The 14181-nt window shown below is 38.5% G+C and overlaps 1 protein-coding gene across 1 annotated transcript in view; it reads left to right on the top strand.

Annotated features, from left to right (window-relative positions):
- LOC124296781 (acetylcholinesterase-like) overlaps positions 1-14181 on the top strand; it is a 117919-nt gene that overhangs the window by 88242 nt on the left and 15496 nt on the right. Inside the window, exons 4-6 of the mRNA XM_046747133.1 lie at positions 3890-4053; positions 6954-7111; positions 9466-11278. Of these exons, the coding sequence (XP_046603089.1) occupies positions 3890-4053; positions 6954-7111; positions 9466-9596 (453 nt within the window). The 3' untranslated portion in view covers positions 9597-11278. The remainder of the gene's footprint in view (positions 1-3889; positions 4054-6953; positions 7112-9465; positions 11279-14181) is intronic.

Here is a 14181-nt window from a genome sequence, read left to right on the forward strand (position 1 = left end):
CGACCTAACGATTCGAATGTTTTTTCGGCAATTTCAGTTTACCCAAACTGCACCTTTTCCCTCTAGCGTATAAATATATGACCTATTTCATAATTACACTGGTTCAGGAGTTTGGAAAATTCGATTTGAAAAGAACAACAGTCTGCTGTTTCGGAAAAATTTTGGCCCAGTTGCCAAAAGGATCGAAGAATTTCTTTTGTGGCATTGTTTATACTGAATTAACTGAATAAATATTACGTTATCTTGTTCGCAACGAAAAACTATTTTCATCCAGTCGTGGGCGAATTTCGTCTTTGAAAGGGAAAATCGAGATGAAAACTCCCACCATATTTGCATGCAATCTTTAACCTCCCCTATTCGAACCCTATCGATAATTCCACGCTGTTCTAGGTACTCGACTCGAGTTGCGGAAGTTTATTCACGGATTAGGAGCTGCAAAATATATAACTTCCGGAAGAACGAGAACGCGTAACGCGACAAGCTTACTGCGGAGGTGAAATTTACCACCATTCCTACCATAGCGTAACTTTAATTGGTGTGCACAACTTTCATTTCAAGTTTCTCACCGGCTACTTTTCTTCGGCGTCAACTTTGCGGAGTAGCGTCATTAAAATGTTTAATTTGTCATTACGACGCTCTTCTTTCTTCCTCGTTTGAACACTTCTCATCTGCTCGTCGCCTTCAGGCTGCGAATTTAAAGCTGCTAATTTTTTCACCCCTCTCAGTTGGCGGTAGAATAATTCTGCGAGCATTGGAACGATTTTTATACCGAATATAAGAAATAACAAAACAAATATTTTGAAACATCAGGTATACTTCGAGGGAAAAAAAATAGAACTTCGATACGAGTCAGGCTTGCGCGATAACTTTATTTAAAGGTAGATTTTCCTAAAAGCCCGCCACAGCCTGAACTCCTAATGTTTTTATTTGGCCAATTTTTAAGGCACCAGGGTTACGTGACCGAAATACCGAAGTCGAATCTTCTTCTCGGAAACTCTCCTGGTACATCCAGAACGGAATAGGTGTTCACACGTGTGCGATCCCCCGAGAGGAATATAATGGAAAGAGAAAAGAAATGGCAATATAGGGGGGGAGGGGGGGAGTTTTGCCGCGGATTAGAAGAAAGAAGGAGACGTAAAGAAAAAGCGGATTGTAAAAGAAAGGAACGAAAAAAAACATCTCCCTTCTTTGTAATACAAGTTTTGGACTTCGAACCTGAGGATATTCGTGTAAATTAGGGTAATTTCAGGGGCGGGGGGAGGAAAAGCCGAGGCTGTAAAAGGGTGAAAGCGTATATATAAAACCGGATGAGCCCTTCGCGTTGAGATTCTTGTCTGCACGGTTATTCGCGTCGTGCAGCTTTCGTAATCCGACGTTAAAGCCTGCGGAATAAACGCGTTCAACTCGGCTCCGAAAATCCCACCGTTACGCGTCGAAAAGTTGCGGAAAATCTGCCAATCTCCATCGGTTACGTAAATGTATTTAAGTGCGTAGATATCGTTTTACGCGAACGAGTTTACCGGCTTTACAAGCTCTGAAACGACAATTATACACGGTATTGCGTCGAACTTCAACCGCGGTCTTTTATTTTTTACGCCGGTTAATTAATCCTCGTACCCATAACGATGCTAAGTCTCTTATTCGTGCCTCGAAAACAAAGCCACGTTATACATCGTTAAAAATGATGCCGAGATATAGGATTTCGACAACAACGAGTAACTCTCAATCTGTACGATTATCTCGACCGTGAGACGGAATTACTCGTCATCCTCGAATGTGAAATCGGAAGGGAATAAAATAGGTGGGAAGAGAAAGCGTGGAGGAGATTTTTGTGGAAACGAAACAGAGGCGAGGGGCGCAGGTTATAATTTTGGGTAACTTTGCTCCCGGAGAGTAAATGTTTAATTTGTGGCTGGTAAAATTTGCAAAGTTGTTGGGGGGTGAAATCGGTGAAACACGTTTCACCCGGTCGCGATACAGCGAAACTTTGCTTTCTCTCAACGATCAAGAGATAACCTCTGTCCTCGACGAGCCGAGCACAATTTAGCTCGAGATCTGCGGCGCGGAAGAAATCGGGATTTCTCGTTTGCCGGCTGAGACTGGCTGCTGCTGCTGCTGCGTTTCAATTAATGCGACTTATCCGCTCGAGTTATTCGGGTTAATCCGAGAGTACGGAGAGCCGGGAAACTCCTTCGGCTCCATAAACTTTGACAACTATTTTTTCCATCGTTCCGCGCTTCCGCGCGAGGATAGCTGATGATAAAAACGGTGGGAGGAAAATAGTTTCGGAAACTAGTTTAAAATTCGCCGCATACTTTTGCCGCGAGAGTTTTGTCACAATCTCTATTCAGGATCATTATTCGAGTTCTTCGCATGGCAAGACATGCACCTGAGAGACTCTCCTCCGAAACTCTCATCCCCCTGCCTTCACCTTCTTTCAATCCAAGTTTCCTACACGCGTTTCGGAAGTACAAATTTTACCACCCTCGAACGGAGCTTAGACAATTCCCAAGTCGAAAATTGCCTCGAAGCTTGGCCCTGGGCGCATAATTATTGCGAAATTCGTCAGCCCGGTGAAAATATTCCTCGAGTCTCTCTTTGTCGTTGAGGCGCTGATTCTGCAGAGATCCGATATTCAGCCGTGGCGAAAATCCCGCTTTCCTCTCCCGGTTTCCCTATGCTTCCCTTACCTTCCGCCTAGCTGCCTCTAGGGGATGAAACCGAATAAGATCCCGGCGTAGCTTCAAAGGTCAGAGGAGCTTTGTCGGTTGGCGGGTAATATTTCAACAGTTGGACTGCAAGGAGGCAGAGTTACAGATTTGCGAACGGGCCGACGGTCGGAATTTAAGCAGGAATGGAACTGCGCAGCTGCTGCATAATTACAGGTTTCATACCTTCGTTGAATAACGCAACAAAGTTATCAAAAAGCTCGTGCAGATCAGTTAAAAAAAAGGATACTCGATGCTTTTAAGGTTTCACGAATTCATTACATCCGTTACCATTAACTCTTTAAATCAAAAACTCACCTTACGGCGCGGCGCTCGAAAAAGCTCCGGATTTTTTTTTTTTTTTTACTCTTGATACTCGTTTTCCTCGCTGTGGTTCATTTCGAGAATCATTTGTCACCATTTTTATTAATAAACATTTTCATTTTCTCCAGCCGGTTGCAAGTTGGGATCGATTTTCTCGCCTAGAACCACGTCGATTCTTTTCCTTGAAATATTCTTTCGGCATGTTCGGAGTGATTTTGTTAAGCTTGAATTTCTAAGGACGCCTGCCACCGGCAGCTCGAAGCTACGTTGTAAACAGTTTAAATATTTCACCTGCAACTTAACTCTCTCTCTCGGCCATACAGCTCTCCACCAGAGTTACCGGCATACGAAGCCCTGCCTGGATGTATTATTCAAAACCGCGCTCAGTCAAATCTCAAACTTTCAGCTTTTCACGCGGTTCTGCTGCACCGGACGACGACGGATAAGCTCAAAGGTGGTACACGTCGACCACCGCACTGTAACTCATCTTGCCCGTACAACCGGTTCTCTCTGACTTGTATTATTTGCACGGTATATTTACAGTATAATACCTCCACGTACCCGCATAAGTATAAAGTAACGTGTACTGCAGTCGGAAACGAGGGGAGAGAAAAAAATGTAGGTAAATAAACAATTGGGGATCGGTAAATCTAGCGAATGCAAATCATCGTCATCGTTATCATATTATTATAACATGGTTTTTTTTGAGTCATGTATGAAAATGTCGATAAAATAAATAACTGGAGCTGATTTCGAAAAACTGCGCTCGCTACTCAAATATCAAGGGCAACGAAACCGTTGTTCGCAAGTATTATTTCCATTCCTATACGATACATCGCCCCAATTCTCTGTTTCAGAGGACGAGCACGAATCTTTGGGGCGAGTGGATGGGCGTCATGCACGGGGATGAGATCGAATACGTATTCGGCCATCCCCTGAACCAGTCTCTGCAGTACAACATAAAGGAGCGGGATCTCTCCCTCAGGATGATGCAGGCATATTCGCGATTCGCGCTTCTGGGGTAAGAGTAACCGACAGCAATTAATTTCATCAACAAATTTATGTCCCTTGTTCCATATTTCCTCTCGGTACACCCTCTTCCACGAGTTTGTCTCTCTTTCAATTTCAAATATACACGTATATACGTATATTCACGCGTGTAACAATTTGTCAATGTAAGAAGTAGACGTCAGCGATCAAATCGCAGCGATCTACCACCATCGTATCAAATCGTTAAATATATTTATCGTTGTTTTAATCACTGTAAAATCTCATTCAAATCCGAACTGTGCCTTTAATCTTTCAATTGGCGTTACAAGGAGTTGACGCGACATGCGAAGGTAAACGTGAACAAAGATGCGACACGTGATGGCGTGTCTCGGTATTGTTATTTCCGATCACGTACGTTTGCACCACCTGATGGAATATTGAGCTGAAATAAGCCATATTAATACATACGTACACTTGGGTCATGAATTATTTATGTCATTTATGGGCTGGAGGTTGCCTGGCGTATATCTTGCGGGAGGTTCGCGTCCGAGAAACCAAGTATGTACATTTCCCTTGCGGGAAGTTCGCCGATACATCGATTCCGACGTCGAAATCACCTTCATCTTCCAAACGTCAGTCAAAACTATTAGATTTATTACACTGTCCGCAATCACAGTACAAATAATATTTCGTACCTATGATTGTGAAATTTTTTCAAAAACCATACAAAAATCCGACTGTGAAAATGTTTGAAGATTAGTTTGTTTTTTTTTTTTTGTTCTTTTATTTCTCTTCCCCAATTACAAAAGAGCCAAATGATCGACGTTCGACGCACGTTTGATTAATCGGTGCGAAACGTTCACCTCTCGTCGTCGATTTACGGACGGGTAATATCTCACTTTTTATTGCTCCTGGTAAATATCCACGTCACAGGTAAACCCTGCAGGTCGCTGGCTACGGATAAATTAATCTGGATTTAAGGTCATGATGACACATGGGGCGTGTAACAGTTACACCTAAACTACGTTTCCTGTGTTTTACTACCACCGTCTTTCTCCGTCTTTTTCTTCTTATCTTCTGCTCATTTTTCTCATTCTTCTTTAACCAACCCCCCACACACCTTGCGACGATGTCTCACTGCGGCTTGACTCCATCCTGTAACAACGAAATTTCTACGATTAATTCTGATGAGAATTTATATACTGTATGAAGTGAAAATTTCTAGTTGCGCAGGTCACTGGAATAAAATCCATGACTGTTTTTACTTTCCATCGCAACCGAAATCCACTGTAAATGAAACTAATTTTCGTATAATTGTATTCGGAGAATTTGGTATGTATCGGCAGCTTTTTCTTTTTTTTTTTTTTCTTCATAATGGTTGTTTATGTAATACACATGTTGCAATAATTTAAACATGACGCAATGATAAATTGATTTTACATTCGAGACTCATTCAACTTAGCTATATTAGACTCAACGCAGCTTTAATCAGAACATGTAGTATCGTCAGTTATAATCACACCGAATACTTATACGCACGACACTTTCTCGCAATTTGAAAAATATTTGAATCGTTATTTCAAACGTACCGATTTCACTAGAAATTTCTGCAACAAATGAAATTTTTTTCAATGCGCCGTTCGTATTCCGTCGATTTTCCGTACACAAGACCGTAGAGAATGTCTGTATAGAAGACGGATCGAAGTCAACTTGTTGTGCAATGAGGTGGATAAAAAACAAACCGATAACTTGAACCGAAAGGCACGGTAGTGCACAAGGGATGCGGGGATAATGCGAAACGACTACCGCAAGAGCAATCCGAGATATTGATCAACACCCGTTGTATACGTACTTTCGTTGCTGTAACGTCGACCGAATCGCTTCCTCGAAGGACGAAAACGAATCGGGCATTTGATCTGAACGACGATAGGATTCTTTCCTCCCTTTCCTTTATGCGGCTGTTTTGCTCTTTCTTACTTTCTTACTTTCTTACTTTCTTTCTTTCTTTCTTTTCTCTTTTCTTCTGTACTTTTCCAGCGACTCTCCAAGTTTGTATACTTGTTTTATATACGTGTATGCACTCGTAAGTTTGTACATGTATATGTACATAATATAGACCGTATCGCCCCGAAGGTGAAAATAAAAAAGAGACAAGTTTCGTAAAGTTTTAGGGAAACTTGTTGCGACCCGAGGTCGAGGAATTATCGTTATTCAATCGAGAAATTCGATTTCTTCTTTTGTTGACCCAGGCAGCTCGGTGTGCGTTTCGGGTCGTTTCTTGCCCCCCTTCGCAACCGTGTAGAAACTGGAATTATGTGTATATGTATACACGCTTTGTTTTACCGCCGGAAGTTCGCCGGGGTAGGAAGAAGCTTGAGCTGAAAAGCACACCCCAGAGGCTGCTATAATTCTCTCGCCTCTCTCTGCCTCTCGCGATTCTCTCGAAATCTCTCCTCTCTTATTTCATCCCCCTTCCTCCCTTCTGCCCCTCGCTCTCTGTTTCTGTCTCTGTCTCTCTCTCCCTCTCTCTCTCTCTCTCTTTTTCTCCTCTTCCTATCTTAATTTCTCCACGTATTTCATCTTCGGCCGTAGATGTCGGTATTATTACGTGGTTACGATTATCCTCGCTCATTGAAAACAAGTCCTATTACATTTTTTGCAAACATTATACCTATGATCGTTAAATGTGTTTTGGCCAAGAATTTTCGTTGCCCAAATACCGAGGTTGATAATTTTCAGAGGGATATTCAGATGAAAGGAAAGTAAAATTGAGAGGGATGAAAAAAAATTTCTTGAAAACAAAAACAGCATCACAATTCAATTCCCCCTTTTATTCATCGATTATACGAACGAGGCGTTGTTTCTACGCGTGAAAAGAAAATTTCTCGCATATTTCGCTTGCGTCATCGTGCCAATTTATATTTACTTCAGAAAACCGATGGCTGAGGGTGTTGAGTGGCCGACTTATTCGAGGGATCAACCGCAGTACTTTGTGTTTGACGCGGAAGAAAGCGGCCTTGGAAAAGGTCCTCGAGCAACAGCCTGCGCATTCTGGAATGAATTTCTTCCACGGCTGAAGGGCGTTCCTGGTATGTATTATTCGGGATGGAATTTTTTTCCAACTTCCCGTTTCTCTATTTTCAGAGAAGAAGGGTAGTTATTGTAATCACCCCGAAAAGGTGAGTTTTCACCAGTTCTCGAAACGTTGAGATGTAGAAAACCACCGTCGACCATTTTCGCATTGACGTTGTGTACGTATGTACGTGTGCAAGATAATAACATTTCGAAAAGTAAAATAAAAATGATGATATCTTGAGAATGGATGAATGGATTTCAATGAAAATTGGTACCGTCGGGTTTTTTGGGTCACGAATCACAAATCTAAAGTCAGATTTGCAAAATTTGAATTTGGTGTATTCAAGTTACTGAAAAACAACTAAAAACATCTGAATTATTATGAAAATTCGTATTGGAAGGTTTGCCGGGCGGTTGATCGCGAATCTGAGGTCAGATCGGCGATATCGAAAATTGCGAATCCAATATGGTGGAAAAAAAAGATCTAAAAATGTTGATATTTTCGTAAAAATTAGTAGGTGGGGGTTTTTTAGGTCACCGATAACGAATCCAAGGTCAGACTTCTCAAATTTGTAATGGTGGGCCCATTATAGTGGTTCAATATTTAAAATATCGTCATATTTTCGCGTGATACGGTACCCGAGGGCTTTTAAATCGTTAATCACTAATCTGAATTTGTAGTTCGACATTCGAATTGGATATTACTATATTTTTTCTGGGCCAAAGGCCGCTTGTTTTTCTTCAATTCTTTCCACGTTTATTCTCACAACACTTTGAAATCTTCATCCATCAATGCTGAAAAAGAATTAGACAGTACGAAGTAAGTGACTGCTTCACTATCAACGCAAGCCATCACTTAATCACTCAATATTACTAAACGCATAATATTCTTTTTCCACAACCTTCCTGGTTTCCTCGGATTACTGTAATCAATTTCACTAATCTACGTCACGAAATTACCTTGTTTTCAAACTAAAATCCAAGCGCTGGTTATAAGGAGGCACTTATACAATTACGATCCATTAGCTCTAAGAAAATCATCGTTTATCGATTGAGGATAGATTAAAATTTCTATTTACGTTGGAAAAGATAATGGAACCGTCTCCCAGTAAAGTCTGGTATGACGTAGACTTGTGAAAGAATTCGAATCGCGGAATTTGCATAAAATTAGTAGAACTACCAGTAGAATAAAATAATTACACGTCGACTGATGATGGAAATAACGTACATACAACGCGTGTAACAAGATAATGTTATTACGTTATTACGTGTTATTACTATTTTGCGGAATACCGACAGTATTTACCTCGGCAACAGCCGAGCCCATCGTGCAATAAACCTGTAAGCTGTGCTCACTGCGTCGAAAATTTCCACCTAGGTGGGCGTCAGTTAATGATTCGACGATTGTGTTTGCCCGTCCCTGAGCATACAAAATCGGGAAATTTCGCACGACGGGAATCGGGATTTGTCTAGCTGGCGTGTGGTTGTGTATCAATTTTCAATCATCCCTGGCGGTATGATACATACCTTCGCGTAATGCGCGTGCATGCATAAATATAGGTATATGTAGACGCAAATTAATACACAAGTGTAACAGAAATTTCGACGCTGTAACCTTGTTTAATCGTAAAATACAGGTCAAATTTTCTCTAAAAACCACAAAACCAACGATGAGATAAAAAAGAAAAAAACAATTATCAATCAAGCGAAAACGAAAGAGAAATTAACCTAATCGTCGATCAAGAAGCGGATTGCGCGATTTAGGTGAAAAATATTTTGAAAGTCTAACCTGTATTACACAGGTATCAATTTCATGACTCGGTATTAAGTGACAAACGACCCACTGGATTCGTTAATCGTCGGCACGTGAACGGTTTAATTGACGGCCATCAGACGATGAGAAGTGCAATCGTCAAAGATGTGCTCAAAATATTCCCAGAAGAATAATAATCCGTTCTATCGGGCTGCGCCATCTGTGGTTTCTAATGCACCTAATAAAAAATTCCGTAAAAATTTCCAAGAGCACTATAACGATACCTACGGATAATTGTTTCATCGAAAGCATAATCCTTGTATGCAGATATGATCTCTAGAATGAACCGCACGTCGATCGCCTCTGAATAATACATTTAATTCGCTGTAAGGCGGTATAATTCGCGATAAAATTGCAATCGTTGAATCGCTGATATAACAGGTTGCGTGTGTAAAAGTAATCCAGGATGAAAATGAATTGACACAAAGTTATATTAGATTAAATTAAATTGGAGTAAATTTTTTACGTGTTATTTTTGTCTCCGGTCAGTGTTTCTGAATCATTCGATCTCGGTTCGTTTGAATTGCAGGTCTGTTAATTTTTCGTGTGTTTCAGATCCGCCCGAAGCCTGCGACGCGGCTGTTGCCTCCAGCGTTTCAGCGGGTGCAAGACGGCTTTACGATTTCGTATGCAGTTTGATACTGCTAGTTTCCTGCACGCTGATAACGATCCCGATTATTGCATAAGATAAGAGGTAGAAATAAAAATAAATAAAAATCCCCCTCACACGTTCTCGCTGCAGGCTGTAATAGGCAAGCCCAACAAGTTCCAAGACGTGTCCCGATTTGGACAACACGGTGTGTTAAAGGAAAAGAGAGAACCTGAAGAAGAAGAAGAGGAAGAAGAAGAAGGAGAAGAAGAAGAGGAAAAAGAAGAAGAAGAAGGAGCGGGAGAAAATGAAGCAGCCCGTGATTTTCATCAACTTGAATTTCATTTGCTCGCAGAAATTGGCTTAGGTCGAGACGAGATTACAACGCATGTCGCTTACATTACTCCTCGTTGTAAGTGCTACACCATAGAAACTTATTATCCCGTATGATTCATCCTCGATAATGATGTGCGCGTCGGTCTGACCGATTTGCAGAGGTTGTAATTTGGTTGGAATTGAACACGAATCGGATGTGGAGAGAGAAAAATCCCTGACCAGAAAAAAAAAAACAATGTAAAAAAGTAGCAAAGAAGATATTCACGGTATCGGAGGAAAATTAACCGAAAAACGAACGCAGATAGTGAAAAAAGATGATACATATTTTTTAGATTATAATTGCATGACCATTTATTGTTTATATAAATATCAACGTGTGCAATTAACGATAATTGTGTAATAACCACATATGTGTATAAATTGTTGACATAATTTAACGCTTGAACACCGCATTAAGTTATTTGGATTATCAGAATGTAAAGAGGAAAAGTAACGAGAAGAAAAAGATTCGTTTTCGAAGGGAGGATACACGAACCGCATCGGTTGTTGAATGTCTGAATTTCGACTCGATACAAAGCTGTGGAGTGAAATCGCGTGTCCGAGCTTTGGAGGGCTTTTCTGAATAAAACATTGTCCGTCGATCGTAAATATTTTACACCCTATAATTCGACGGTTTATGGATTAAGTCGAAACCCCGCGTCCTGGAAAGATCTGCAAGCACCAATTTACCTTGCGCCTCACGTGCATGTCGTTTTTTCACCGTGTAAATAAAATTTTCAGCAATTTTTCTCCTATCTCTGTCCGTTGTTCGAATGATCTATGTTTTATGATTGGCCGTTCGGACGGAGGGTTCGCGTAAAAAATACATGCTGTTCGGTTTCTCAATTTTCGGTTAACACTATAGTCAAATGATTGGGATAAGCGATGAAGTTATTATCCGAAACACCGCGTGTTTGGTCCAATGATTTATAGTCCTTATGCCTAATATTATATACGATATGATCCAAAATCTGACGGATACTGTAATAGAAAAAAAAAGAAAAAAAAAAACATAGAAAATTTTCCCCTTTCGAGAATAGAATCAATATACGAATGAATGTACAATGCATAATTATTCGTTCGCAATTGATTTGTCAATCAGATCACGGTGAATGTGTAAAAAGTATAAAATATCGAGCCAGTCGGTGGGCTAATAAAATTTAGTACACCACACCTAATACATGTTCGTCACCTATGCGTATCGCATTAGAATATCTAGAACGCATTCAAAAATATAACAAACAAATAAACAAAAGTCAAACAAACGGGTCGAAATTTATAATTTCAAATTATATAACATATCGCTCTTGCGACGTCAAACGAATAATCGTGCATTGCTGTATTATATGTTATGCATGTATATGTATACATATACTTATATATACAATAATATACATAAACAAAGTGAAGGGGAAAAACTGATTTGAAATATCGAATATAAGTCAAATATACAATACCTACCTAATTCGCTCTCTGAGGTAAACTGGATTATTATTATTATTGTTATTACAACAACAAATATTATCTTGCAATGTGTTACGTTGATTAAACATAAACAATTTCTGAAATAATAATAACGACAACAACAACAACAACAACAACAACAACAACAACAACAACAACAGCAACAACAACAACAACAACAACAACAATAATAATAGTAATAATAATAGTGATAATATTAATAATAAAAATAATATAATAATAATTTTAAAAAAAAGTAATAATAACAAAAGCAAGTTGTATAAATTAGAATTATGGTACACCATGTATAATCGTGCTAGATTTATTGTATCATAAGCACTGTACAATAGGTGCATACCCTATAATCATATACATACATATATTGTGTAAGTTGAAAGGAAAAGAGAAAAGAAAGATAAAAAAAAAAAAAATGAAAAAAAAAGAAAACGACAACTTTGAAAGAGTCTGATAGAACACCGAAAATAGATTGATAGCAAAAAAAAAAAACGAAAAGGAATAGGAAGGAAGGTATATAATCGAGAATATCGAAAAAATTCTATACGCTGAGATCGAAGGGTGCATCTCGTATAAATCTGGTTAGGTACGTAGGTGGATAGGTGTAATCGTGCCTACGTGATACGTGTGACACGCTGGAAGTATAAGATAGACGAGTACGGAAACAAGGTCGAGATGATACTCCGGCGCTTCTAGTGCGCGAAGCCGTGTAATTCGTGAGAGCTTTTCGTGTGAAGTGCATACACAGTGCGCAGTGTGCATATTATACGCGTTACCGTACCTGCAGCAGCAGCGAGCTTGCATTGCAGGCTGAACGGCGCACAGATGTTGCAAAATTCATACAAGGTTTGACATGTCCGACGAGTGCGGATGCGAAATGTGGAGTTGGAAATGGTAGGGGAAGAGAGTAGCTTTGTGCGAAAAAAGATGAGAGAAAGAAGAGAAAAAGGGAAAAAATGTGAAACGAGAGAAGAATTGGATCGAAACGTGTGACTGAATTTTTATTGAACGGATTCCTTCGAAGCTAACGCAAATGTAAGGTAACATGTATGTCACGTGTGTATTATATCTTACATAAAAGTAATTGGTAATGAAAAGAATTTTTTATTTTTTAAGTTGATGACGAGAGATCGCAGATAAATGCGTCAGGTTAGTCTATTCACGGGACTTTTTGCCTGATGTATTTAATATGTGTGCGTAATTCCCGTTTAAGAATTATAGTGATAATAACTAAACGAATTAACTTTTATCCGGGGACGATTTTTGCTGACGACGATAATTTCATCATTGCTTGTATTGCAAGCCTTCGTTCACTACTGTGCATGTGTGTGCGTTTCTCAAAATCACATTCTATGCATTTAATATCTCAACCGCACATAATAAATAATAAACAGTATAATATATGTAAAGAGCACGGAAAAGAAAAAAAAAAAAAAAACCACCACACATATAATTATTCTACCAGTCCGCAAAACGACTCTAAACTTCGCGTCGCTGCGACAACTTCGTTGCTGTACAATTAAACCGTATTATACAATATTACACCGTTGATATCGTGAAAATTCGTCTACACAACAATACAAGTCGGAGGCAAAAATGTACCTTTGATATAAAAAAAAAAACAAAAAAAAAAAAAATCAAACAAAATGAACCACGCCACATGACATAGGCTATTTACACATATACCATATAAATATGGTATATGCATATATACGTGAATCTTCCATTTGGTACATATCACCTTTAACGATAAAATTATTATTACCATTGCTTATACATTGTCGATGAAACCATTATTATCATTATTATTATTAGTATACTATACTGTTAACATTGTTATATACACTATAAGCTACGGAAATATATATATATTCAGTTAAAATTGAGCTGAAATATACATGTGTATATATATTATATATACATACATATAATACTCTTATTATTTCGATTGTGCGTATAGCGCTGTATAATTAATATCGTAATTATACTAGATGGATGATATTGATATATATATATATATATATATATACATATATACATATATATGTAACTTAGGTATTAGAGATTGCATTGATAGGTAGCCATCACAATTGTCAACTAGGTATAAAATGGGGATTATCCATACACAAGCGTAAATATAAAATACAATGTAGAGAATTGTTAAAATTACCAATAACATGACATATTATATATATATATGTATATGTATAATATACCTATGTAGAATATAGGATGATGTTTAGATATATTGATGAATACAAAAATGAAGAAGGGGAAAAGTTAACAAAAACAGAAAAAAATTAGTAAAATAAAATAACGAGGTTGATATTTTTTAAAACAAATTATTCCAGAGGTCTATATATGTAAGTGAATATAGATATTTATATATTGTTTGATATTGTGCAGCTACTGCAGTATTGCTCATCGATTGATTAATAGCTGTATGACGTGTTGGAGTTTCTTCGTGCACTGCGGCGTTCGAAACGTGGTTTTAATGCTAAAAATATATAATTATGCTCAAGATTTTGGGGCCAGGTGACGAGGATTAAAAAGAAAAAAAATTTATGAAAATTAGCATGCTTATTTATTTTCGATGCAAGCATTCGATTCTTTCCTGTTTTCTTATTTTTTTCTTTTATTCTCAATAATTATCGCACTTCGCATGTCGCGTTATTCTATAAATAAACTTTCCAATCATTCGGGCTCATGCCCGCGGGTTTTCGAAACAACAAATAAATAAATAATCGAACGAAATTGCATATTTATATATGATTGGTAATGAAAGAATATATTTCAGGAAATTCGTTGCAATTTAAATAGCTGCTGCT

The sequence above is a fragment of the Neodiprion virginianus genome, chromosome 1, assembly GCF_021901495.1.
Source record: "Neodiprion virginianus isolate iyNeoVirg1 chromosome 1, iyNeoVirg1.1, whole genome shotgun sequence".
NCBI lineage: Eukaryota > Metazoa > Arthropoda > Insecta > Hymenoptera > Diprionidae > Neodiprion > Neodiprion virginianus.